Raw genomic sequence first — 27760 nt, forward strand, 5'->3', positions numbered from 1 at the left:
CAAAACACAATTTGCAATAAATAACCACTTCTTCAAAGGACTTGCAAGAACAATTAGAGAGTACTGACGGCAGTAAGGGGATCAGAGTGTCCTGAATAAAGAAACAAGGCTAGTGGGTTTTTAGGAGCAAGAACAAGTAAAAGAAAACTGACTTCATTATGGTTTACACGGTAAACTATGCTGCTGAAGTCAAAAAGTTTTACTCCTGCCCTGTGTGTATTCTGTGTATTCTGTGTGTATTTTCGCAGATAGCTCACATCTAGATGATTATATAATGACAATAAATGAAGGAATAGGTTTTGTTTTTCACATCTATACTTTAGAGAGGGCCTGTGTTCACAAAGGGAAGTCAAAAGGCTGAATCAGGACATAGAAGTATTTCAAAAGGCAACATCTAATGTTGCCAAAGACAGTCTTCTAAGGAAAGGAAAATCAGATTATATCTATTTCCACACAGTTGCATTAAGTATTATTTGAATTTAGACTATTTTAGTTTGCAGAACACTTACTGTCCTCCATGGCATATCTAACCCTTCTAAAATGACTGAGTGTCTTGAATATTTCTCTCAGTGATAGGTCTGATCACTGATTATACAGACATTTCCATAAATATTAATTGACACATTAGAATGTCCCTAGAAATTGGACAGCCCGGATGTTAATAAATTATGAAGCCGAGAGGCAAACACAGACAAGAAAGAAGGAATGAGACCCAAGAAACATCAAGACTTTAATACAACAAGATACCAGCTAAATTTAAAAAAAAAAGTCTTTATATGATTTCAGTGATAACTACAACAATAAATATTAATATTTATAATGGAAAACACTTAAGGGAAAAAAACAGTCTGGACTTGATTTTGTCAAAACCTCAGAGAGTGAACTAGAAATGCTGGTTGCCACACCAATGAGATTTAAATTCTGTTGTTGTGAAAATTGTTCACATTTTCCTTGTCTACCCACTCTTCTATTTGCATCAGTCTATCTTCATATAAGGCACGGCATATTGAAATAGCTGGCTTCTGAATCAATAAAGCTTTGTGACAAGCAGCAAAGCTAATGTCAGGCATTGCTGAGGAGTTGTTGGGCTTGCATGTAAGCCTTACAGCAGAAAACATGGCAGAGATTAGACAAGCATAATCCCAGCTCTCTCTCTCTCCTCACTCAGCTGATAAGAAAACAGAGCAGGAAACCTTTGTTTTCTACATTTTATGTAAAACTACCCAGTTATCCATGTTTGGCATAGTTCTTTTTAAAATTTAGGTGAGTAAGGTTAAAATACAGACATGAGTTTGAAATTAAAGAAAACAAGCAAATTAATTGCAGGCAGCAAGTCGACATAGAGCTTTTATTAGAAGTAGTTGCTTTGGGGATGTCTTTTCTTGGAATTAATACAGTTCATATCAGAAGCAAATACAATGTATACCATTGTTGTGTCAAACTCAATTCTCCATACTTATTGGAATTATGGTAATTTTCCTTCAAATCCAACATTTTGGAAAGGGAATGTAGTTTAAGAGCTAGGTGTCTCCACTCGTCTCTTTCAAAGACTTACTGTTCTACTGAAACTCCTCGCATTACCTCCTCTTTCACTATTGTTAAATTATTTAACCCTCAGCAGCAAGTGCTATAATGAGATTTCCTTTCGTTAAAAACAAATGCTGTCAATTAACGTAACACGAGTGTACTTTTTTCTCACGCCATGCTGTGCCTAACTAGATTGAATGTGCTACAAGATCTTCAATAATAGTCAAGTCTGTTTTGACAATTAAAGGCACTATATATATCCATAGTTAATTCATATCACAGAGCCCTCATATAAATTAATTGTGAAGGTGGCGATCTTGAAACTTAAAATGAAAACAATGTCTTGACGCTCTATCTAAACTGTCAAAACAGCACTAGAGAAAGTCCTGTAGAGAAAAGTTCCTTTGAAATGGCTCAGTATGAAAATATGTGATAGCTAAGCAAGGAGACTAATTTATAGTTATCCCTTATTAAGGCCACTCATATTCAGATAATTAAACTGAAATGTAGTTTGAACAGATATGATGCACATATAAAACAAATACTTTTGAGAGGTCATTAAATATCCAGTTAGAAAACAAGGACATATGGAACTGCCATGTATGTGACAACTCTTTTTAAAGCCATAAACATTATAACCTATTTAACTTGGCTTGACTGGAGCAGACCCTACAGAACCTTGTGATTTTGCCTGAGTCAGTATTGTTTTCCTTATCAATTTCCTTCTGAGCAGCCATACCGGATGGATGTTTTCAGACTGTCAGGAAATAAGAGTTTTTTTCTTAAGAAACCTGTTGCTGCAGATAACGCATCATATTTCTATTATTCTGTTGTTTCCTATGCAGTTCCTTTCCCATTCAGGCACCTTAGTGACATCTTGAATTCCCCTGACAACTACGGTTTAAGGTTCAAATATCCGAATTGTTACACTAGCAGACTACTGCAAATCTTTACTCGTTGATAGTCTTTCTGTTTACTTCTAATAGCATGAAGTGCAAAAGTCTAATGGTTCTGTTTCTCATCAACAGCTGCACTCTTGAGGTGCTAAGGGCTGATTGCCAAGTATTTATCATGTGTCCAAAGACTAAAATAAGATTATATTAAAAACATTGAGCAAATATGCTCCAAAACACAATATATGAATAATATTTACACTGCAATAAACAAATCACAAAACAAAACATTGTCACCAGACATCATGATGTGTCCCCTACTTGCCAAGCCTTGATTTAGCCTTACAAGAAGCATTAAACATTTATCTATTTTTTCCATCTTCCAGCAAGAGACGAGACACCTACTGCCCCACGGGCTGACGAGGTATTCCCCACCCCTTACTTTTGAGGGCTGACTAATCACCCCCAGAGATTTATTTTCCTCTATAACAGTTTATCATCCTATAGGAGTGTTAGTATCTCTCTCCTCCATGCCTAACGGTTTATTTATGCATTTGTCTATTTCCTTTCACATCTGTAAACAACCCTTTGACTTCCTTGCAACGGATGCTATACTGAATAAAAATTGATTGATTGAATTGATACGACAGGGCACTGAATCTGAAGGCTACTTCATCACTTGGCATGTGTTTAGTATTCTATTATATTCACAGTTAACATATCAAATATTACTTCATAAGACTGGATCCAACAAAATATAATGATGGCAACTTAAACAAATCAGGGTTTCAAAGTATACCAGGTCTTCTCTTTACATTGTTACTTAAATTCTTACAGATACATAGCCACAAGTGCATAGACACATTAATGGGGGGGGACTTTAAAAAGTACTGGTGGCACAGCGGTCACCATAACCCATAACCTAAAACTCTGATAAAATTACTGTGCATCTCATATGTTTCTTGCTGTGGATTGCTAATGTTTCAGTTTTCACATACCGCCTCAACCATCTCACTGTTTTACACTGTGCATGCTCCTTCACATTGCACTGGTCTCTTTGTTTGTATTATTTACCCTGAAGTTCATTTTTAGCAGTGATAAAATGAGACCAGGACATGAATTTTTTGATGACATCCACCTAGGGCTGTGCGATATGACGATATATATCGTATGACGATAGAAAAACGTCTATCGTTTCATATTAAGCTATATCGTTTATATCGTAGTGTCGCAAATTGCCATCTTTACGGCAGTATTTTTCGTCATTAGGACGCTTTGCGTTCTTCCCGGTTCTTCCACACGTGTCGGATGCGGCAAGAAATGAGCATCAGAAACAGACAGACATGAGAGAGACGCGACACACAATAACACACAACCAAGAGATTCGTTAATGCGCAGGCGCACACGGTCCGCCCCGCTCTCGTCGCCGGGCTGAACTCGATCTGCAAACACCCCCGCTAATATAGACTGATATCATTTGTATAAAATTCATAATAACGTTTGTTTGCATTTTAATAAATTGGAAAGCAATGCAAACACATGCAGAATGTATCATTTTCTTTTTATTAAGATGGTGAAGTGGTTCGACAGTTGTATAATAATAATAATAATAATAATAATAATAATAATAATAATAATAATAATATTTTGTATTAACATCGTGCTGTACCGGTCAGCAGAATCGAGACGCGACAGTCACAGGAGAAACGTCTGTCCAGCAGATATTAATGCGCCGCTATAGACCCGGCTGTGCTCAATCTGCCTCAATCTGCACCTTTACTGCGCATGTGCTGCGTGATCACTATTACTGGTGCGACAGTAAATCATGCTGCGTGTCCATGTGCTCTGAGGAAGAGAAGTCGAAACGCGTAGGCATTGTGATGTTCACTTTCTCTAATAAATCATTTGAGACATCGGTGAATATGGACTGTTTTTAGACGGGAGCTGCTGTACCATCGTAATATAATACAGATAATTGTTCTATATAAAATCCCTGGGATAAGGCACACCGCATTTAAGATTTATTAAAACTATTGTAACGCCAGCTAAACGTATGTGTGTGTGTGTATATATATATATATATATATATATATATATATATATATATATATATATCCCATAACAACATAACACATGTAATAGTAATCACACAACACTTGCCCTGTAATGTGTTGCATTCTGCTTATATTTACCATGACAGCCTGCATGTGGTATTTGTTAGTTTTGCTTATTGAAGGATTAACGAAATACTTGTAGTTTGAATGTCTTTGGTCTTATTTTGTGGCTTGATTGGATAAAAACAAGAAATATCGAGATATATATCGTGCATCGCCCAAACCCAAGTCATATCGCCCAGCCCTACATCCACTTTACTGTGCAACACACATGTCTGTTTACATATTAAATAACTTGATTCAAGTGTTCAATATCTTGAAAGGCTGATTTTCCAGATCAGCAGAGACACATGGACCCGGGGACAGAAACGGAAATTGGGCTTCAAGGCATTCAAGAGAGAAACAGGAGACACTTTTTCACACAGAGTTGTTACAATCTGGAACAAACTCCCCAGCGATGTGGTTGAAGCAACAATTTGGGAACATTCAAAAATAGACTGGATAAGATCCTTGGATCACTTAGTTATTAATGGACACCACACGAGCACGATGGGTGGAATGGCCTCCTCTTGTTTGTAAACTTTTGTATGTTCTTATATTCTAACACAACTGGATTAGACTATTAAATAACTGCATGGATTTATTGAATCTTATTTGAGTATGTGGTTGGGTAGACTTGAATCATCTACTTGAATTTTAATAAAAACTGAAACATGAGTAATGATATGTAATGATAATGAATAATATGTTCTGCACCTTCTTCAGACAATGGTAGTGTAGTTGTGAATAGGCTTCACTGCAAAAAAAACCAAGCCTACATTTCTGCTTAGACAGCAGATTGCATGGCTGACAGGATTATGTATAAATAGGAGCACAATAACACTGAGCTCAAAGTTCAGTTTTTTTATAACTGCTTAACCTCTCCCTTGTGTATGAAGGAGTTAATTCTTACACATTTGCAATCCAAAGGAGGGACCTTTTTAAGAACGTATTTATGGGATTAAATTCATACCCAGCACAATGCAAAGTATCTCTCAGTCATACAAGCACATTGCGATTAAAAAAAATAAAACAAAACAATTCTTCTGGGATCTGTTTCAACCAATGGCATATGCCTTGCTATTACAAATACTGCAAATAAATTAATAATGAAAGCATATTGTCAACCCCAAAGCAGTGTCTAATTGCTTCCTCAATGACCCCTGGATTTTACTTCAGACGTCAGAGACTTAACTATCCACGCACAATGAATTACCATGTCCTGTACTTTTGACTTTGCATTAAAACAGATTCAATTAATTGTTGCATAATTAAATCCTAAAATAAGCACTTTTTTTTGCTCATCGTCCTTCAAAACATGCACAAGCTTTGTAAGTATAATACAATACATCTGAGCAACAAACCTTATATAACCACAGAGAAGCAACTTTCTAATCACGGATGTCATGATAACGGTCAGTGCTGAAGTAGGGCTTTAAAGCAATACAATCTTCAAAACAACAACAACAACAACAAATACATCAATGGTCTAAGAATAGGTTTAATAATGAATGTTATATTTAGAAGGTGCAAGTCATGCATTTTTGTTTGTTTTGGAGATGGGATTCTCTGCTTAAAATCTATTGTTTTGAAAGCTTTTTAATTACCCCAGCAATTTAGACTATGCTGTACAGAGGGAAAAAAAAAAAGTTTAAAGCAACATCTTACGCAAACAGACCTTTCCTGTTATTTCACTTCATAATTGATGTCACATTGTGCTGCATGTGTTTTTGATTAATCTCTTTTGAACTGTTTCATACTCGAGAGCAATAGGCCCCTGGACACATTCCTCAGGCTGAAGGTGAGGAGAGGACACGAGGACTGTGTCTGTGTTGCCCAGGTTTCAGTACACAGTTCAATTCATTACACAGCACATTCTGCAGGGCATTGTTGTGAGGCTCAAACATTCTGCTTTAGTTTTTGCTTTGCGATACAAATGCCTAGATGCCATTTGATTTTATAATTGAAAAAATCCTCAGCATAAAAAAAAATAAAGTAAATCATTACCCACATAAAAAAAACTAAAAAAACCTCAACGTTATGATTCACTTGTTTGCCATTCTAGTTTGACGTATGATAATAATAAAACAATCTATTTAATATTATTACCACACAAAAAAAAACGTTCTTCTATTAGGAATTAATTAAGTTACACCCTCGGCGGAGCTCAACAGCTTGTGAGGTCACTGAATCCTTATCATGCTGGTCTTCTGTCAATAATCTAAAAGCTCTAAGACTTCAACATAGTCCATTGGTTGACTTTACATGCATTTTTCCTTTATTTTTGCATACAAAGTAAGTTGTTTCATAATATCTGACCAACAGAACATGAAACTAAATCAATGAAATCATTGCCAGTTACCTTCAACAACAAGTATAAACATAATACGTTACATACTTTAATTCATAAGAAAAAGTTAGTACCAGAGAGCAGGATGCAGAGTGGATTTCATTTCACTGGACTTCTAACGTTCAAACATTGCATATTTATGAGCTTGATGTGTATTCTGGGCATTCATAGAAAGGGCTTTTCATTCAATCATTAGTCTATTAATACTGAGAATTATGAGACATACTTTCTTAAAACCATGCTTTTCTTAAGAGTTTTGCCTTCCCCTTTCTTATTGCATATGTTGTCCTGTGTTACACAGCAACATTTCATCACATTCAAAAAACTGAAACTAATGAAAGTTTTAAAGAAGGTGCTGTGATGAGAAATACTGTGTCCAGACATTCAAAAAGCTGCATATGTACACACATAATTATTCATTTATATAAAAGCTAAGTGGTTCACAATGAAGCAGATAGTGTATTAGAAGGCAAACTGTCTACCATCTTAATGGCCATCTTTTACATATATTAAGGGCATCTTTCAAAACACTAACAGCACATTTTTCTAAAGAACATTTCACCCATAGAATTTAAGTATGCAGTTTTAATACTGGGATAATGGGTTTAAGTGTTTAAAATGTTCATATATGAGTTCTTTGAGCACGACAGACAGTATTTGTCCCACTATGGCATCTTGTAGCAAGACTGGCATTTACATTTACTTTTACTTTCTACTGTTGGATATGTACTTATTATGTCAAAGTGAAAGTGGAAGGAGCTACACATTCCTTCATATTGCTCCAACTGCATGTCATTTTCTGAGCTGAGGACTCCCTTACAAATCCTGCCAAGTTCTTCAAAATGTAGATGTCTGAAGACCACAGAATACGTTTGAAATTGGTCAACTTTCCTGCACAGTATCAAGAAAAATGCTCCAAGGTATGAACATCTCTGCCTACAGAGCCCAAAACTAAGGGTGCTTTCATTGCATCAAGGGCTGGAAAAAGCCGATTAATTGATTCTGTACTTTCTAGTAGAGCTTTAATTGTCGGATTATTCTTAAGAAGTAGTTGGTTAATCGTGCCTGTTGGTGGATTTAATCAGCTTTCTCATATCACTGCGTTTCCTGTACTTCCATGCAGCTTTCTCCTTTGAGTAAACATTCTGAGACCACTAACATTTGACACCAAGATCCTCTGTCTGCACTATATGAACCTAATTGGGAAATTGCAATCTGGGCACACGTGACAAATGACAAACAGGGATTTGCACTGCAAATCTGAATCAGTTCACAAAATGGACAGGAGGAACTTACCCGACAGTCACGCTGCAAGGTCTTCATTAAGGCGTTATAAGTCTCTGCATCAAAGTACAAGCCTTCATGCATGTCCTGTAAGAAATCCAGGTCCTTGTACGTGGGCGTCGACTTCTCCCTCTCCTTCCGCGATGCCCTGCGCTTGTATGTCGACCCTTTTAAGTCATACTTGTAGTGCATCTTGACTGAGCGGGGCAGCACATTGTTCATAACCACCAGTCTGATGTTTATTCCCCCAGATTGCACACAGTAAAGGCCATAAAACTTTGGCAAAAGTGTCCTTGGATTTTGATTTAAGTTCTGTGAACAGTAAAGAAAAAAGGAATACGTTAAACCCTCAGCTTTTTTGGAAATTATTTAACTTATCAGCATACAGGAGGACATATTTGAGTTATCAGCATACAATGTAATTGAGCATTTATTTCTGGGAGATAACTGAAAATTAAATCGCTTACCATGTAATAACCCGGGAGGAGTTTCTGCAGAAATTCGGCTTCTTTGTGCTGAACAGTCTTGATGATGAATTCATCGTCACTTGTTAAATAAAACAAAGATCCACTGGCCCCAGGGTTCGACAGTTCTATTAATGGCTCATTGCATATGGAGTACTGGGGGGGGGGAACACAAGACAGCAAAAGGATTAGCAGCTTTTCTATGACATCCCTCAGTTAGAGGCAGAAATCACAAAAAAACAAAACATTTCTAGTCACTAAAAACAACGGTATTTGAATAATAATTATTTGAGCTTTTCTTCAATCAAAAGAGATTACAATTTTAATATTAAGATTTAAGATTAAGCTTTTCATATGCTTATGTGATGTTTTGAATATAGGACATTCAAACTGTTTTCCGTCAAAATATATAATCATGGAACACTTGCACAAAACTATAGCAACAGGCATTGGAATTTCAATCTTAATTTAATATAGTTCAGATTTGTAACCATGTTTTATGTGAGGAATTGTTTTTTTGCTGTGGTTTATCATTTTACCTGGGCCCTACATTTGACATCTGAAACTTCATTAGTACTCTACATTCTTGCGTCAGTTGCATTTCCGGTTGGATTTAACTAAAGCCTACCCACTGCTTCCACAATGACGGGAAAGGGTGTATTCACTGCAAATACAAGATACTGTGTCTAGTCCTATTTGCTTGTGTATCCTTTGGAAAGTGCTCTAACAGGACATCTGGATCTTTTCAAAAGAGCTCACAGAGCAAACAGCACAGTGAGGACACTGGACAGAGGGCTGATGCAGCTACCAAAAACAACCCTAAACTACAAGAGAGCTGTTGTGTGTCTAGCTGAGGACTCCCTTATGGCTTAGAATCCACCCAACCCCTGCCAGATGGGAGATCTCTTTAAAAGAATATTTTTAAGCTGCTCGTAGTGGCAATGTAACACAAATGGAAAAACAGGTGACAACAGATAGATAGATAGATTGATAGATAGATAGCTAAATAGAGAAAAATGCAAATTATGTTTATTTTTTTTTATAACACATTTGAATGTTACTGCTGTGGGAGACTGAAATCTGCCTACATCTTTTTTCCTTTAGTAATCCATTTAAAATAGCCTTCAGAGACCTGGCAACTTTAAGACCCACTAGAGACAGCTCTTCTGATTAGATGCCAACAGCAATATTATGTTCTTACAGCTTGGACCTCAACACATTTAAATTTGTGTGTGCTTCAGGGCAATGTGCAATGCAAGTATAAATCTGTTTTTCTCCTTCTGTATTAATTGGTTTTGGCGTTGTTGTTGTTGTTATTTATGAATATTATATTTGGCAACACTATGCCTAGGCCTGCACAATTCAACAAATAAAATATTAAGGAGAAAAAGTTTGCAAAAGCTATAGTGTTTCCTAATTAAATACTGTAAAAAGTGCGTTGGCATTTTCTTTTCTTACACTACTTCTTCCAGACTGGCACATTAACAAGGCACTTCAATTAAGTGTATTGTTTTGTATCACATTGCAAAAGTGAGTAAATTCCAAAACTCACTTTAAATAGTGGAAATCACTGCTACCTGAGAAAAACAATGATTTTTTTAAAGTATTGCATTTTAGCCAAACCATTATAAACTAGAAAGAAAAATACATTTGACATCCCCTTTAATGAGGTCATTCATTTTCAATACAGATACAAAGTATTACAAACCACTGCTTGAAAGCATCAATTAGTGTTTAATGAACACAATTCACATGAGTAATTAAAAAATTATTCATCTCAATGTACAGACAATTAAAATAATCATTACAAAGCATCCAATTAGCATTTCTATCTATCGATCAACTTAGTATCAGAAGGTGGAAAATAAACTAAGAGAGGTCTTGATCATTGTGCTGAGCAATCAGTCCTCATGTGACATGGGCTTCATATGTGCTGGATCACAAAAAAGTAAGATCTGAGCTTTTTGTGTAACTATATATAACCAAAATGATGGATAAAATTAATTAATTCCTCTTACAAGACTGAAGGATTAACTGCAACATAACAGTAAAATGACGGATGTGAGATATATTTGCATTGCATCACCCGGCACATATATTCTTAAATTGAGATCTTGGACCTTTATTTATTTATTTATTTTAAACAGATAAACCCCTGCATATGACACATTCTTTTGCACTGTGTAAAGGGCAAAGTAAGTTCAAATAATAAAATGTCTATAACAAGTAACTTCTTATGAATTAAAATCTTAAGTGCAATGCTTGGGATCACATAATTGTTGTTTGTGTGTACATTTTTTTGTAATTTGTATTTTAGAAACAGGCCTTGAATCAATGACAGCTTTATATCTCTGTTCTCTGGCACAAAAACGAGTGGTGTTGTTTTCTGCCCAGAAGATCCCACTTTGTAATTGTGAAATATCTTGGAGCCCAGAGTCCGAGCACAATGATTGTTCACAGGTCAGACGAGGCCATGGGCCGGAGTGAGAAATGGACGACTGTTCCTGTGGCTGCCACCAGAAACACACCTCACAGGCCAGCAGAACAACGAGGCTTACCAAGTAATCATCCGGCTTGATCCCAAAGAGCTCTCGGAAATATCGGAATGCCAAGGGAGCGTAGGTTTTGAACCGGAAATCTGGGTAGTGATGCGCAGGAGTCAAGTTGCTGCCTTCACTGGATAATTTCATAGAATATAATTGAAAACAGAAAAATACCGGTAAATACCATTCTGACACCCGGAGGAAAAAAACAACAACAATATTCACACGCAATAGAAGTATGTGCGTTCAATATTCAAAATATATGAACATATAACGTTCACTTAAAATACATTTGCAATGTTTTGGAGTAGGGAAAATCAGGCCTTTAAATGAGTGATCTAAGCGGGTCAGTGTTTTAGTTTGAAAGCTTAAATTATTTTCTGGGCGGTCTGATACCCAAAGTGGCAGGTTCCCAACTTTAGTGACAGAAAGAAAAAGTAATATTCCATAAATGTTAAGGATGAGTTTATGATATTCTCTTAAAAATTTAAATTAAATTGTAGCAACAGAGATTCCACACATTTTATCCCCATATATTTTGGATGTATGAATGGTCGGATTTGATGGTATACTATGCTAGTTCATAGCAACTCTCCATTGCCAAATGTAAAAAGAATCAAGTTTCAGTACAAAGAACAGTATCAAATTCTTTACTGTAATAAGACACATTATTTTGGCATAGCATTCTAGTGCAGAACACAAATCAACACGGTAAGACTCAGTATACCAAGTGCATGGTTAAATCATTTCCAAGAGAACAAGAGCAATTTACTTACACCCAACAAAAGATCTCTGTGTCTCACTAACAAAATTAATGCAGTGATGCCCTGGCCCCCTGATGAAATCACCTAGCAGACATTTTTGAGCATTAATTATCATGTGGAACTACTGACAAGTAAGCCTTTGTTTCAGAGTAAGGCAAAACTATTAAGCCTGAGTGTTTTTATGCTGGTGAAGGGAATAGTTATATGCAAAAGTTACCTAACTAGCATGGAGTCGAAGACAAACTGAGCTCTGTTGTGGTATTCCTGCACAAGAGTGACACATTTAATTTCAGTCTAAATTGTTATCCAGTGGCAATGCTACACAACTGACTAAAACGTAGTTTGGCAAGGGAAACAAAAGTTGACCATGAGTCTAGTTTCAATATAACACATTGTGTTTTGTGAATCGTTTTATTGCAAATCAACTTGCCATTGCGATAATTACAGATAATTTGAAAATATGATTGACCCTCATGTATGCAAAGTTGTAGGTGATTTTGTGGAAGTTCAGTAAAAAAAAAAAAAAAAAAAAAAAAAAAAAGAGTAAACCTAGAGTTCTGAGTTCAAAGCATACATTTACTTTTTAGGAATAAAAACAACAAGTTGCAATAATGAAAGGAAAGTCATTATTTTAATTTGTTTTTCAACTCAGCTATATCTGATTCAGCCCAACATATAAAAAAGTTGAAGGTCAGATCCTCTCTCAGGTAGTGTGTCCCCAGATACCTTGTGATTTAAAAACCTTAATTTTGTTTATAAAGCTGAATGCTTACAGAGAGGGTGACATACAAGAGAAGCATCTGAAGTCTTGAGCTGGAAAACAATTTGGGGATAACTGATCTTTACAGACTATCTCTGCATATGACAATCTACAACTCTCTTCATATGTCAGTCAGAATTTCCATTTCATTTTGGTCTTCTTTGTTAAAAATCTAAGCAATATATGCAGTGTAAAAAAAAAAAACAATCACTTCCAAAAAACCAAGCTGTACTGAATTATTATTATTTTTTTATAAATTACAATAAGCTACATTTACAGTGACACATAATAGCCTTATTTTCATTCCACCATAGGAAAAGTACAGAGAAATCCACACCTAACTTCACAATCACCATAACAAAATGATTTAGAAAAACATAAGTACAAATTAATTTGTTAAATAAACTGATCAGCCGGGATCTAGTGTCCTTTAGAATGCCCTCTAAGCACAGAAATAGCAAAAGTCAGCTAGTGCAATTCACTCCCATTCCTAATCCTAAAAATACATCTTTAACTTATTAAATGCGTATTTAAACACTGTGCTAAGTCACTAAAATAGGTTATTGTCTTTATTCACACTGGCTGCAAGTTAGTACTCCATTATATTCTATGAGGTATATTGGATAGTTTTTACATCTTCGATGCAAAATTAATATACATGGTTGCTTAGTGTCTTACAGTATTACGTAAATAGTTTTTCATATTCTCTCCCTCTCCCTCTCCCTCTCATGTGTTTCAAAAGATTACACCCCTGGGAGGCCCAATGGTCAGAGCCTATCTGTGTTCATTTCAGAAGCCTTACTGTACTAGGATTTGAAACACAGCATTGTTCAGTCTACAAGGCCACCGAAAACAAAATAGTAAAAGCCATAATAATAATAATAATAATAATAATAATAATAATAATAATAGGTAAACTGACATTGTTTTATATAATCAAATGTAATCAACTGGTATTACCATATGTATCAGATATCTATAGACTTATTACTTTTGTAGTTCATCTGAAAATCTAGGATGATCTTATTAAGCATGTTCATTTTCAGATAATTGAAAATCAATACAGAAAAAAAGGATTGTATCAGATAAAGGACTTACCTTGGTAAAAACACACTTTCTACTACATAGAAATCTTGCATAAGCACATCTCTGTCTGGCTTAGATGTGAGGTTACCAACTGTGTATCCTATTCCTAACTGGATAGCACCCTTCAAGGCAGAAGATGTTGTCTGAAATTAAATTTAGACAGAAGCAAAAAGTTATGATGTTTTCCCTTATTCTTGCACCTAGACTAACTGTACTTTTTAAATAAACATGTAAATGACCTGAACATATGACCAATACTTAAACATAAATTAATGAATTAATACATTTATATAAAACAGGTCTCCTTTTCACAGAGCATGAACTATTCCATGGCTTTTATTCATTACTCAACAAATGGGCAGGAAGGATCAGGTTGAGGCCTCATATTATTCAGGTATACACGGTCAACCTCAGAATAACCATAAGCACAAAGATATCTTATTTATGTAATTTATTTCGTGCCACGTAGTAAGCTTGTTTAATATGGGAACTCTAATATTCCCTGCACTCTTTGGGTCTCTCTGAAGTGTAACAGAACAAAATGGCATTTAAGCTGATTAAACACAACAATGTTCTCGATTCCTGGCTTGCCACATTGGTTTCTGCCATCGTGGCAAATGCATAAGCTGTTAAGTACGATTTACTGTAGGTAAACAAGAAAAATGATTAATTTAATATTCTTACACAACTCCTTAATGGTACAACATCTGAGAGCAGGATTTTCACAACATTAAAAAAAAATACATAATCTTTCTGATCTCTAAATATGTTTCAAAATACTCTATGTGCTGAAGATAAATGTACAAAATTGACTGAGACATTAATGTGTAAAAAGTCTATAAAGCTGTCTTTTTGAGGATTAATATACAGATAATATTCATATATAACAAAGTATTTAGTGTGTATTTTAAGCTGTTATTGTAACAGCAATAACACACATATAAAGAAAGAGATACATTAAGGAACAGTATATTTTATTTCACAAACTATAACCTATAGTTATAAATTAAGTGCTGCAAAGGATATTTCTTTAAAATATTTTAACATTGTCTTGGATGAGTGTAATTTTATTTCAGACATTACAGCAATACGGTCGTATTTACTCCTCTGCTTTGTTTGTTCTCGTGATGTGGAAAGTCAATGTTGGTTGGTTTTGTTATTCATCTGACCTTATTAAAATGAGCAATGGAGAAACATTTCCAGTCACGAAGGAGGTGAAAGCATGTTTCTAGTATTCTTATCTTTGTAATAACAGAGTAATAACAATCACTGAGTCTTACCTTTTTGTATGTTTTCTCTCCGCTTAGTGTCCCCGCCACTCCGACTCCATTTTCAGTGGTTGATGTCGACATCTGAGAAAGTACGATTAAATCAGTTAGTCTAGTCAAGTAACACAAAGGATTCACACTGTTTTGAATTTATATAGAATTTTCAGTAGTGCTTTTTCAAAGGCATCTTCTTTTTGGTATGGCTTTCTTTAAAAGTGCATCTTCCCTTACTTAGGGCACAGGAATGTTCTACATTAGATGACTGAACCTTGCTGTTTTAATATGATTTTATAAATCATGATTTCAATTCATAAAATAAGTTCTACTAAAACATCACATTTTTAGTGCTTATACACAGCAAAATCTGTAGTGTTGAAATCCCAGTGTTAATAATATAGTGTTAAAATCAGTGATGTTTCAACACTAAGAAGATTCAGTTGACACTTTGAGAGTTAAACCATCTTGAGAGTCAGTGTTAATACTGGGTGTCAAATTAAAGAGTGTTGATTTTACACTGTACTTGTGTACAACCAAAGAATTTACCATTTCCTGGATAATCGTTGTCTTATGGTTTTATTTTGTTCTTAATAATTGTATAAATGTTAATTAGTGTACATTAATTATTGTTTCAGGGTAAAATGTATCTTTACCCACCAATGTATTTATATTTGTGTTTTTCTACCCTAACTAAGAACTCATGTCTTTGAGTCAACCCCAAACCAGAATGTTTGGCTATTTATTGGTTTGTGGTGGTGTTTGTAAGCATTGCCTGTATATGCCTGACCAGTTTATGTGTTTGATTGGGTCTGGGTATTTATTTAGTTAAAAGTAAATTATAAACCAATATATATTTTCTCTCTCTCTCTCTCTCTCTAACAAAGGACTGCTAGATTTTAATACACAGTATCAATTATACACATGCACACATTTGTGATCATCCAGAGTGTATAAAAGCAAATCTTGTGGTAATGCTAGTTATCGTTTGATTGATAAAAGCAGAGTAAACAGGGGTTTTACAATTTAATGGAATAACACTGGTGAGAGTAGTGCAGTGTTAAATAAAATAAAACGAACACTTTTAAGAGTTGCTTATTTAACTCCCTGAGAGCAGAACTTTTAACTCTGAGGCAGTGTAAAAATGCCAACTCTGTTGTTGAGTATGGATTATATAAACACTTTTTTAGAGTTAATTTTAACACTGTTGGAGTTAATTCAACACTGGTGAATTTACTGTGTAACAGCCAAGTATTGAAATTACGCACGGTATTCCCTACATATTATATCTATTAGCCTCCTTAATGGTGCTCCTTTACTCCTCTTGCGATTTAGTTCATAGGCTATCAACAACTGAAACCTAAAGAATGTTATGCATGAAATTTGACAAATACCTTGCTTAAAACCTCTGTAAGTCATCGGCTGATCACGGACACTGCATAGTTCATTCATGTGATCCTTAAGTCTGGGTTTCTGTCAAAAATAAAATACATGTATATACACTTATACACATATGATATAGAAATAAGGCATTGGTTTCCTGTTTAATTGTGTGTTCATGGTTTAGACTGTAATTGAATGTGGCATCACCTTATCACACTCAGAGAATATCCCTGAATCAAGGAGCAGGTGTACTGCAGCTGGTGCATTGTACTCCACATAGGAGACTGACATTAAAAAGCAAATGTTTAGAAGCATTCAGGCAAACGACAGCAAAAGCGTAAACAAAAGTTTTCCCATTGTAACAACTTATAAGTCTTGAGGAAAATCTTTTAAAACAAAGAAGCTTAGCCAGGTCTTTTGCCACGTTAATTTCAATTACTACACATGGTCCACAAAGACAGGGATTCTGTATTTGTATCTGTAGAGGGAATAATAATGAAATTAAGAAATACTTGGGCTCTCCCAAAGCATAGCATTCTGTATATAATCTAAAAAATGGCATATAAACCAATACAATACAATTGTAATTCTATACATAATAAATTACGAAAGGGGAAATCTTTTTTTGTATCTTTAAACAAGGAAAGGTATAAAATAGTTATTGTTACTGAATCTAATTGTGTAGCCACATTTTAGTGACTTTAATTCCTGGTACTTGGGAACAAAATGGATTGAGCTCTCTGTTCCATAACTAAGCTCATCCTTTGTTTATTAGGTTAAAGTGAACATTGTTACAGCTACTTGATCATTGATGGTTGAAAGGAAACCTGAAGGACTAGTTCATTCAAAATTTACAAATTACACTTCATTTATCAAAATGAGAAGAAAAAGAAAAACAACTGACTCAAATGTATCACTAGAGCCTTATAAGAAAATTATAAGAAAGCAGTCAACACCTGACACATTACATAAAATCACTGAGCAGTCACTATTGGAACATTACAAAGCTACAGTTTCCATTTGATATTAAATTATCCGTTGATATGTTTTATTGATGTTTTACCTCATTTACTCGCTTTTGAACTGTGTAATGGAGTGTATAAGGCTGAAGATAGCTATCAGAACAATTTGAAACAGCTATCAAATCAGCTCACAGGAAGCGTTAAAGAGGCTAGTAGGGGAGGACTGTACAGTAAGTGAATTGCCATGGTTCCACGGAAGGAGATAAAATGTGATGTTCACAAGGAAGGGAATGCTAAGAGGGATATTATGAGACAAGTCAATATTTTGCATGAAAGAATGCAGATCTTACATCCTTATTTTACTCTTCTGCCTTTTTAATCAAATGTATATAAACAGCACCTTTTATGATGAAAGTAAATGTATTATCAGCATTCCGGTGTGAACAATTAAACACATAAGCAAGGTTCTACTCATAAAAACAAACATATAATATTGAATTAATTATTCTGAGACAATAGAACAAAACAAGCTCTTAATATTGTCATTGGAAATGACTTAACGTTTTAACAGTTTACAGTTAGCAAATGACAACTGTAGATGAATGTGACATTAACAGCCTTATTACCTAAGTACACATTTACATATTTTGTTTCAAAAATGCAATCTAATTCTCCCTACCTTGTGCTTTTCTTCATGCTTGAAATAATATATGAATAGGCTAGTACTACTAAGGGCTGTATTACAATTTTACAAATGTGATCTAGATTGAGTTTCAAGCACATTAACTCAGAGACGATGCATAGCGATGCAGCACAGCAAATTATCCTAAATCAGCAACAAGTTGCACAGGGGATTTCTACATAAATGTACAAACACACACATATATGTTTATAAATATTTATATACACACAGACACAGAGGCCTGGGAGAAGGGAACCTTGGGGTATAAGTATCACTGCAGTGCTGTCTTGTTATCAATATTCTGGCTCCTGTGTGCTCATCTGGAGAGCAGGAGCCAACCCCTGAAATGTGTAATTTATTTCTAGTGGTATGGTGCAGAGCCAGCTGCTCAACTGCAATGGCACAACCAGCAGCATTTCAATGTGACTACACCATGGAATGAATTACATAAGCCTCCAATAGCTAGAAATCACTACATCACTTGCTGCCACTTCTGCTGCTGCTACTCTCACTTATTAGGTTTGCTGGATTCACAGCTAAAACATTAAAGAGCTGTATATCTAATATCTTGCGTAATGAATAATACGGGCACCAGCTTTACAGCGATCATATCATTAATTCTGTTACAACCTCAGTTACGGATGATGAGAACCATGAATTAATTGTCTATAGTGAAATAATACAAATCCTATGCTTGTGTGTTGGGCAAGAAATTAATGTGATTCACAGGGCAATGATCACGGAAAGTTAATAGCCTTATAAGGATACGAGCTATAGTCTTTGAAAGGAGTTTTGGCATTAGGCTATTGACCATTATGAAAACTTACAAACAAAACATTATACATATATTCTGATAATTAAAAACTTTGTATTAAATACATCCCACCAATAAGTACTGGTATTGCAAACCAATTAATCTCATTGTCTAGCTAGTACAGTAGTTCAAAGGAACACAACAAATGCACTACAAAGAGGAAGTGCTTTGCTGTATCTTTTAAAACTGTCCAAGACAATATCTCAAAAGTCAAATAAGGCAGAAGAGAATCTGACTCGACTGACCTCAAATGTGATATAAAGAGATCTGAGCAGTTTCTCAAGTCATTTTTATTATACTCTACAGAGTCTGACTTTCAAATGGTAGCATACGAGGCATCAATGTTAATACATTCATAAACACATAGCAGCACCACTTGCAAACATGCACAGAGATAAGATAATTATCTAGAGCTTAGGCCTACATCTTCCAGGGCAGGAATTGATAGCTTTGATGAGTATAAAAAACAAAGTTCACCTGCAATACTTTTTTGTTAACTTACATAAGACATCGTATTTCCCAGGAGACAAACACCAGTTATATATCAGTGGTTTTAACTTGATTATACGCCCCTTGAAGTTCAGAATTTGATTTAACCCCAAACATCCAACAACAGGGCCTCAGAGATTTGACTTTCAATAGCTGTATTATTAACCATGAAAGATCAAACTCTTGGATTCCAGCTACATCATACATTTATGATGAAATTTTCGACACAGACATCAAAGGGCTACAGATGTAATGCAAAATTACGACCCAGAAAGCAGATCATTTTTTGTCTGCTGTCTTTCACATAACTGTCAAGAAGGACTAGAAATGGAAACTGAGTCAACGTTTCCATTGTCTTTCAGACTGCTTCTTGACATGAATTAAATCCACAAATGCCACAGACTGAAATAACAACATTTTAACATAGATCAAACCTTTTGTGTTTCTATATGTCACTGATAAAAACTGAAAGTAATTCAGTAATGTTATAATACCTTTATTTCATATGTGTGTGTGTGTATGTATATATATATATATATATATATATAAAATAAATGACAAAACAACAAGGCACAGATTTTTTCATTCATCTGCTTTTCAGTGCCACAGGGAAGAGACTGTCTGTCTGTCACAGGTAATTTAAAAATGTGTTTTTGTGCTTTTGAGAGTATTCCTGAGCATTCATTAATTGAAGAACCATATATGTGCATGATGAAATTAACAGGACCGTGCAACAATTCAGTTCAAAGAAATACATAATACGTAAGATTATGGATTGAAGTAGGCTATGCATTTGCAGACACTGCTTACAAATTATCCAAATGCATACAGTAAATAGCAAAAAATATTTTTATGATGTTCAAGGAATGCATGTGTAGTATTTAATAAAAAAAAAAAAAAAAAAAAAAAAAAACATTTGACCCTACAGTTATTCTATACCTGAATAAAACATGCTACAAAATCTTGCACATTTGGAATACCTTTTCAATTAACGAAGTAACTCTCCCCTTCACCTCAGTTTATTTTGTACAAACCGAGTTGCTTATCAATTCAGACATGCACACCAATTCTTTCAGACAGTTTTGTCTTTCTGGCTGACCCGAATTAATGCAAGCCGCGTGAAATCACAATCAAAAATGTTGTTGGTGGCGTTACAGTTTAATTTGGAAAACAGAGCTACTGAAAGCAACAAGAGAAAGAATAACCAGGTCATCTCATGATTAAGTAAATGAAAGGATTTATATTGGCAGAATATTAGGTGAATCATAATAATAATGATAGTATTATTATTGTTATTATTATAAAAAAATAATTCAAATGAATCCATGATTAAATTATCTGAATCATAAATCACCTAAACAAAACTAATCATAATAATATAGGCTATGGATATCATCAATGGATAAAAAAGTTTTTCTCTATAGGGAAATTAAAATATTGGATGTCTAAGGGCTAAAAATCTGTAGGAAATTATTCTGTAGGAAAAATCTGTAGACAATTGTACCTGCCTACTTGAGACTTCCAAGAACATTAAAGATAAACTATTTAACATTCTGTTTGCCTCACATTCTCTTCAATACATTTTAATGCTGAACTGCAAGCCCAAGTCCTTTCTTCTGCTGCCAGGCGGTAAGCAAGGTTGTCTCTAATCTCGAGCAGTGCAGCCAGAAGACCTTGAATTTCAGCCTCAAGGTCTCTCTCCTGAATTCAGTCCTCTTGCTGGAACAAAATCTTTGTGTGGATGACCACCCATCCACTATTCTCTATATAACTGTGCTGACTATGTAACTTATTTATTAGAAAAGTACCTCACTTGCTTATAGAAAGTCAATGATTTTAGCTAAATGTGCTTTAAATTGGGTGCATAGATTCACAATCCAATCATTAAATCTCTCAGAAGCCCTTCTATTAACTGAACTTTAAAGTACAGGTACCTAGCTGTGCAGCTAAAGTTATACACACACACACACACAAACACAAATTAATCATTGGCTGAACAGCTTTGTAAAGAATAAATACTTAACTAAAAACACTTTTTCTTTCTTATTTCATCATTAAAATTAAGAAATCATTACATACCACTCAGTTGCACTTTACAGTCCAAATTTCTGATGAAAAGTCACGAGGACCTGAACACTACCTAAAACCATAAGAAACTAAATGAACTGCACTAAGTGAAGTAACATAGTAAAATTGTTGTTGAACCTTGATTCCTATTAAGAAGGATTTACACACTTGTTCTCACTGTAATCTCATCAGTACATTGCATAATGTTTCCCACAGCATATTTTGGAAGGAAGGTACATTTTAGTTCATCTTTTGAACAAAAACATTTTATCTCAAATAACTTAAGTTAAAATGTATCTGCTTGGTATTCAAAATCTCAGTTTGCTTGGCTCCAGAAAACATCCATCAGCAGTACTTGCCAAAAAAAACAGCTTTCCTGGATACAGAGGGAGCCAAGAATGGGAAGGTCCCCTTGTTACTGAAACTTATTGACGGACTTTTAAGTCCAAACCTTTTACAGACAGTGATCGAAACAGTAGTAGAAACAATCAGCTATAAATATCAGTAAAGAAATAATGCAGCTTTAATCGTTTTCAAACCTGTGTTTTGTCTGCTCTAAAATTATTGTCCATATTAACCATAAACACTGTTAAATAAGCATTTGTCCCAAGCCAGCTAAATGTTTCCTGTAGGTGTTCTTCCTGGTGACATGCTTTGTTCTTCCTATTGCTATTCATTCTGCATATGATCAAGTCACTGCTTTCCCTGGCTCCAGATTTCACTTTGAACATTTTCTGTATCTTATTACACATCCTGAGGAAGACATTTCCAAATGCAAAATGCATGACAATGCGTAAACACAAATAGAATAAAATAAAATAAAATAAAATATTTATTCTGTGTGTTCTTTTGTTGCAATGTAATATTGCTTGTTATTAATACAGAGTCTGTAATTCACCACATGAACAATGCTTTCTGTCATTTTTAAATTATAATGGATAAAGCCACCAGCCAAAAGAATAAATAAACATAGCCGTATACTAATAATTGAATTCAACTTGAATATCTGTGCTGGCTCAATAATAATGGTACTCTGAGAACTGAAAACTCATAAGCTTCCAGAAAGTGCCCATAACTGTGGGGTGTGCAATACTTTCCTGTTCATAACATAACATCCGTACAAGATTAAAATTCTTTAATTTGGCAGGCTTAGAGCACTTAAAGAGACTGTTCATTCTCCGCTGCACTGTTAAACAAAAAAACACTTTACTCCATGTTCTGTATGCTCCTGCAATGTGCTCAAGCCATAACGTATGGTGACAAATTTCCAGGACAGTACAATTTTTTCCTCCTTTACCTAATACCATTTACTGCCAAAGATGATTTGTGGTCCTAACACTATACACTAGGTAGAGCTTAATTGGCAGTTTCACATGTACAAACCATTTACAATAGAGGAAATGACATGAATTCCCAAAACTGAAGGGTAGTTTAAGTGATCATGGTGCTGAAGACCCATTACCCTTGGTTGAAAAGGGTTCATGAATACTTCACTTCCACCAAATACTGAACTGTATTTTTGCACTCTGGATAAGGGCGTCTGCCAATAAATAAATAATAATAATAATAATAATAAAATATTTATCATGACAATACTGATATTCTTTCAGTTCGGTCCTTCACAGTTGTAGCCCTAATTGGATGGGATAAACAGAAGGCAGGAGGGAGCTTGCCTCTAACCCATCCTTCACAGACAACCAACATATATTATTTATGTAGTGTGAACAGGTCAAATGGCATCCCCGGGTATTTGATAGGGAATTGGAAAGGAAAGTAGGAAAACCTGTTAAAATACCATGTTATTGGTATGTTAACACCAGAAAACACTTAGACAAGCTGTAAAATCTGTTCAAACCTCATTTAGCTAACCTCAGTGACCAGTACATATTGCTTCAAGTTCATTCTTCAAGATCAAACAAAGCAAGAATTCTTCAAAACCCCTTTCCTGATTCAGTTTCATACCACTTTTAATGGTTTTATAGATGGACAGTATTGGATCAGTAAAGGCTGCTGATGACATGGGTTTTGATTTGATAAAGTGGGTTTTGATTTCTCCTTAGAATAATGCGAGAAAGAGCCTCTAAGTTAACCCCTATGGCAGTCTGCTCATGAAAGCAACACCATGGAGAAAATCATGTTTGTAATTTATTTCCAAATGTTATTGAAACGTAACATGACTAACCGATTCCTGGCTGGAACTCCTGCTTTCACTTTATCTCACGTCACAGTTAAATGTTTACTGTAATACATAAGAGCAATAAAGCTCTTAAGCATGACAGAAATTAAAGGCAGAGAATACGAGTTGTCAAAGGTCAGTTATTTGTTTTACAGCTTGTGAAATTTGAGCTCTCATAACATGTTGTATTTTAACTACTTTGCTGAAGAAAATATGGATTTCTCTCTCTTTTTGGAATAGTATAGTATTGCCTATTCTAGTAAATGTAATAAGATTTCTCAAAAAGCATTAATTTAGAATTTTGTATGAATTTCTGATAAATTATTTATCTAATGAAGTATGAGAAAATATATAGGCTATTGCTTGTAGCATTGAACTTCATGGTTAACCTCCCAGGAATGTGTTTTTATCTACAATTCACACTAAAACCCAACCTCACTAGTGCTAAGGTCTGTAGAATATTGTACTGTGCAAAGGATTAAAACATCAGGGAAAGGTAATTACACCAATTTAAATTCCCTTTTTTGTGACTGTGCCAGAAAATTAAAGCTTTTCATGGCACTCAATTCTTGGTAAAAGTACCAATTATGGTCCTGTGTTTCAACATTTTTTACATAATTTGATGATTTAAAAGAATAAGAATAAGTTTATGTATCAAGATTGTTTAATTATTATTGTACAATAAAAATGTTTGTAGGCTTTGAAAGAATTTTAAGGATTATTTGCTTCAAATCCATACATTACTTTATTTAATAATAAAACAATGTTTAATTCCTCTAATTGGGTGTGTGTGACATTACATAATTTGCTTAGTTTTCTGCTGGTAATTGTCATACCTCCTAAAACTTCTAAAATCCTTTCAATTCTATATTATTCACATCCTTTGGTGCTGTAATGGTGTTAAGAGTGATTAAATCATTTGTTTCTGGGATTTACACACATCACAGACAATTCGAGGCAAAAAATCACTTGATCCGATTTCACTATGCAGTTGCCAAAGCAGGTTTTACCAGCTTTGGTGATTGGTATTGGTCACTTCTTCTTATAAACTTCCATATCTAAAAAAATAACAATGTAATTAACAAATTAATATTATGAATACTATGCATAATATCTAGCGCTTTTGTTAAAATGTACCATCTTCCAATAAAACAACAGCAAAAACACTGCTTTTTATAAGTCAAATAGGAAACTAATAAATCTATAATTTATTAAAACAATACTCCGAAGTGAAGTGTATTTGGTTCAATACATTTTAGTGCCTTGCACTTTCCATGCCTGGTATTTATTTATTTTATAATAAGGAATGACAGTTATTTGCATAGTAAATTATTACCAAATATGTGTATTCATGACAGTATCCCAACTCATTTTGGCATTTGAGTAATTTAAATTGTGCTATTTGAACACTTTAGAAAACATACACAGTAACTGTTCATAAAAGGAAACGTGACAGCAAACTCTAGGTAGAGAGGATGTAAATTTCATGGTGACATTAACATGGAATAAGAACTCTTGCACTTTAAAACCTGTACTGTCACACCAGCACACTATTACGGTAGTGAAGGACAGCTGCTGCACTCACAAGCTTAATGGTTTCAGATTGGTATTTGATTACACAGAAATCAAATATGAAATCTTGTCACTTCAAGTACTTGTATATTAGTGTTGTAGGAAGTAACTATGTAATCATGCATTTCCATCAACAATGCCCTATATGAGAGGACAGGATTCACTGATAATGCCAGCATGTACATTTCATGGGTATTCAACTCTTGTGGCCCTCTGAAAGTGCTAAGAAAGCTATGTTGTAAAACCTCTTTGCATGTATCTATTTATTAAAAAAGAGCATTTTTGTTTACCTTCAGTGGGTAAAGTCATCTCCAGTGTTTATGAAACTCTTTCTATGGAATCCATGTAAATAATGTAGAAAAAATGTATATGTAAATTAAAAAGGTGTGCAAAATCAAGTTAAGAGCTTCCTGTGCTGAAGACTGATCTCGGTCTGGACTACACGCTGTACTGACAGACTAGATAAGTTACGAGTAAAAAGTCACACAAACCATGATGTTCACAACATAAGTGCAATGGTACTACAGGCTATATATGAAAGTCCTGCACAGAGTTGCATGCTGCAGATGCTGTGAAACGCCTGTGTTCATCCATAAATTGAAAAAAAGTAGTCACACAATCGTGAGCACTGCCAAAAGAAAAATTAATACTCAGCTTACTTTCCCTTAAAGCCTTGCAATAATAAAATAATTATTTATCTGTTGCTAAATCCCAGTATAATTTTATCTAAGCAGGTTGTATTTCACAGATGTTTTTCACATTTTATCTACATTGGTTAAACAGACTAACTTTTATTTTCATACATGCACTGCAAATAGGAAATAAATAATGCCTATTTTAGTGCCTGGCATCCTCCTCTAATGTATATGGAGGGAACTCCATGGAAAGGGAGTGTGATTTATATTCAGGGGAGGTGGTGGGGTACGAACAACTTACAAAACGTATGATACGTTTGATGTTTTTTGCTTTTGAAATGCACAGCGATTCTCATTAAAACTAGTATTCATGCAATTGTGCTGGTTTACTCTCTTCTTGAGGGGTATGCAGCTTTTACAGGCAGAAAGCATTTTGAGTGTGCAACATATGCATCTTTGTCTGGTTAGTTCTAACAATCAGTATGCATTAAGAGCATTTTACAATGGAATCTTATCAGTGCCAAGGAGAATTGGAAGCCAACTAGAATCAATATTTGTAATTGCTTTTGAGAAGAAAGAAAGAAAACAGGGAGCAATCATATGCAAATGATTGAGAGGCAGGTGTCAAAGCGGGAAATTATTATTATTATTATTATTATTATTATTATTATTATTATTTCTTGGCAGATGCCCTTATCCCGGGCGACTTACAACATAAGTGCAATACAAAGTGCAAATGCTTGTTGATATTGTCAAACGGGGCTACGGATTGCATACTGTGGTGAACTGCAAACTGAACTGCCAGTAACACCAATGTATGGCACCATGCACATCAAGACAGTATAATCCACTGCATGATTTGCTCCAACTAGGTTTAAATGAAAACCATGTTAATTTTCTATTTCACAAAAAGATTAATTCATTTACAGAAATTTGCAAAGGTTTACATTGGAGCAAAATTTCCCTGGAAGTTACTATGAAAGGGAGAATTGCAACAAAATGTGCATATTCATGAAATTAACAGTCTGTATTCTGTTTTGCTGATGCAATTTGTCAACAGTATGGACAGGAGGAGGGGTTAGTGTGCTGTAAGGACACTGCATGCCAAATGAAGGGCCTTTTGTTCCATGTTTGCTCACACACAGCTGCACTACTGCTGCTGCACTGAGCAATGTAGTCCTGTTGACATTCAGCTTGTCTCATGACTGAGATAAGCCCAGGGAGCTGAAGCATTTGGTGTTAGAAAGTTAAAACCAAACAAGGATAACAGGGAAATGCAGGATTAGGGTAAAATATAACACATTGTATTTACATTGTTTTCCATTTCAACCCTAAAAAATATATTTTTTGGTTGTTTGAGTAGGCTACTGTCTTCTTACAACAGCTTTCTAAAAAAATATTTAAAAAACACTTTATTAAAAGGTATCAAACTTGCATCTGCATGAAGGTTTGAAAAACAAAAACAAAGTGCATACTCTATTACTGAATGTATTATGATAGGAACTGCAGAAAGCCTTTTTGATACTTAACCAAAGGAATAGTGCTCTTCCTCCAGATGGTCCCAATCTTAGTGCAGAAGAAGAGACTGGTCTCTACGGCCTCTTCTTCATTCACTAGTTAAGCTCAACCCAGAGGAGTCTTGTGGGGTTAGGGACAGAAGTCTGAGCAGGCAACTCATTGTTATCATGTTAATAGACATACTCCTCAACATCATCTCAATATATGCTGACAGCAGACTGTTCCCCAAAATTTCACCATAGGTACTGATGCTAACCAATCTCTGCATACAGTCTCTGGTATGAGCCATGAACCGCTGAGGAGTGCTTGTCCCATTACATTTGGAAGTTCAGTATAATACAAGAGTAGGCCTATTAAATACAGTGAGGGAAAAAAG

General features: G+C 34.9%; 1 protein-coding gene across 3 annotated transcripts in view; it reads right to left on the reverse strand.

Moving 5' to 3' along the window:
* pip5k1bb (phosphatidylinositol-4-phosphate 5-kinase, type I, beta b) overlaps positions 1-27760 on the reverse strand; it is a 61325-nt gene that overhangs the window by 15275 nt on the left and 18290 nt on the right. The window contains exons 2-8 of one of the 3 annotated variants that reach the window (XM_066711199.1): positions 16677-16753; positions 16481-16559; positions 15105-15176; positions 13837-13967; positions 11230-11347; positions 8675-8827; positions 8220-8519 (exon numbers count right to left, since the gene is read on the reverse strand). In XM_066711199.1, the coding sequence (XP_066567296.1) occupies positions 8220-8519; positions 8675-8827; positions 11230-11347; positions 13837-13967; positions 15105-15176 (774 nt within the window). In that variant the 5' untranslated portion in view covers positions 16481-16559; positions 16677-16753. Of the gene's footprint in view, positions 1-8219; positions 8520-8674; positions 8828-11229; positions 11348-13836; positions 13968-15104; positions 15177-16480; positions 16560-16676; positions 16754-21495; positions 21582-27760 lie in introns of those variants that run through there. The other 2 variants (XM_066711200.1, XM_066711198.1) reach the window with 2 other exon arrangements.

The sequence above is a fragment of the Amia ocellicauda genome, chromosome 8 (assembly GCF_036373705.1).
Source record: "Amia ocellicauda isolate fAmiCal2 chromosome 8, fAmiCal2.hap1, whole genome shotgun sequence".
Classification (NCBI taxonomy): Eukaryota; Metazoa; Chordata; class Actinopteri; order Amiiformes; family Amiidae; genus Amia; species Amia ocellicauda.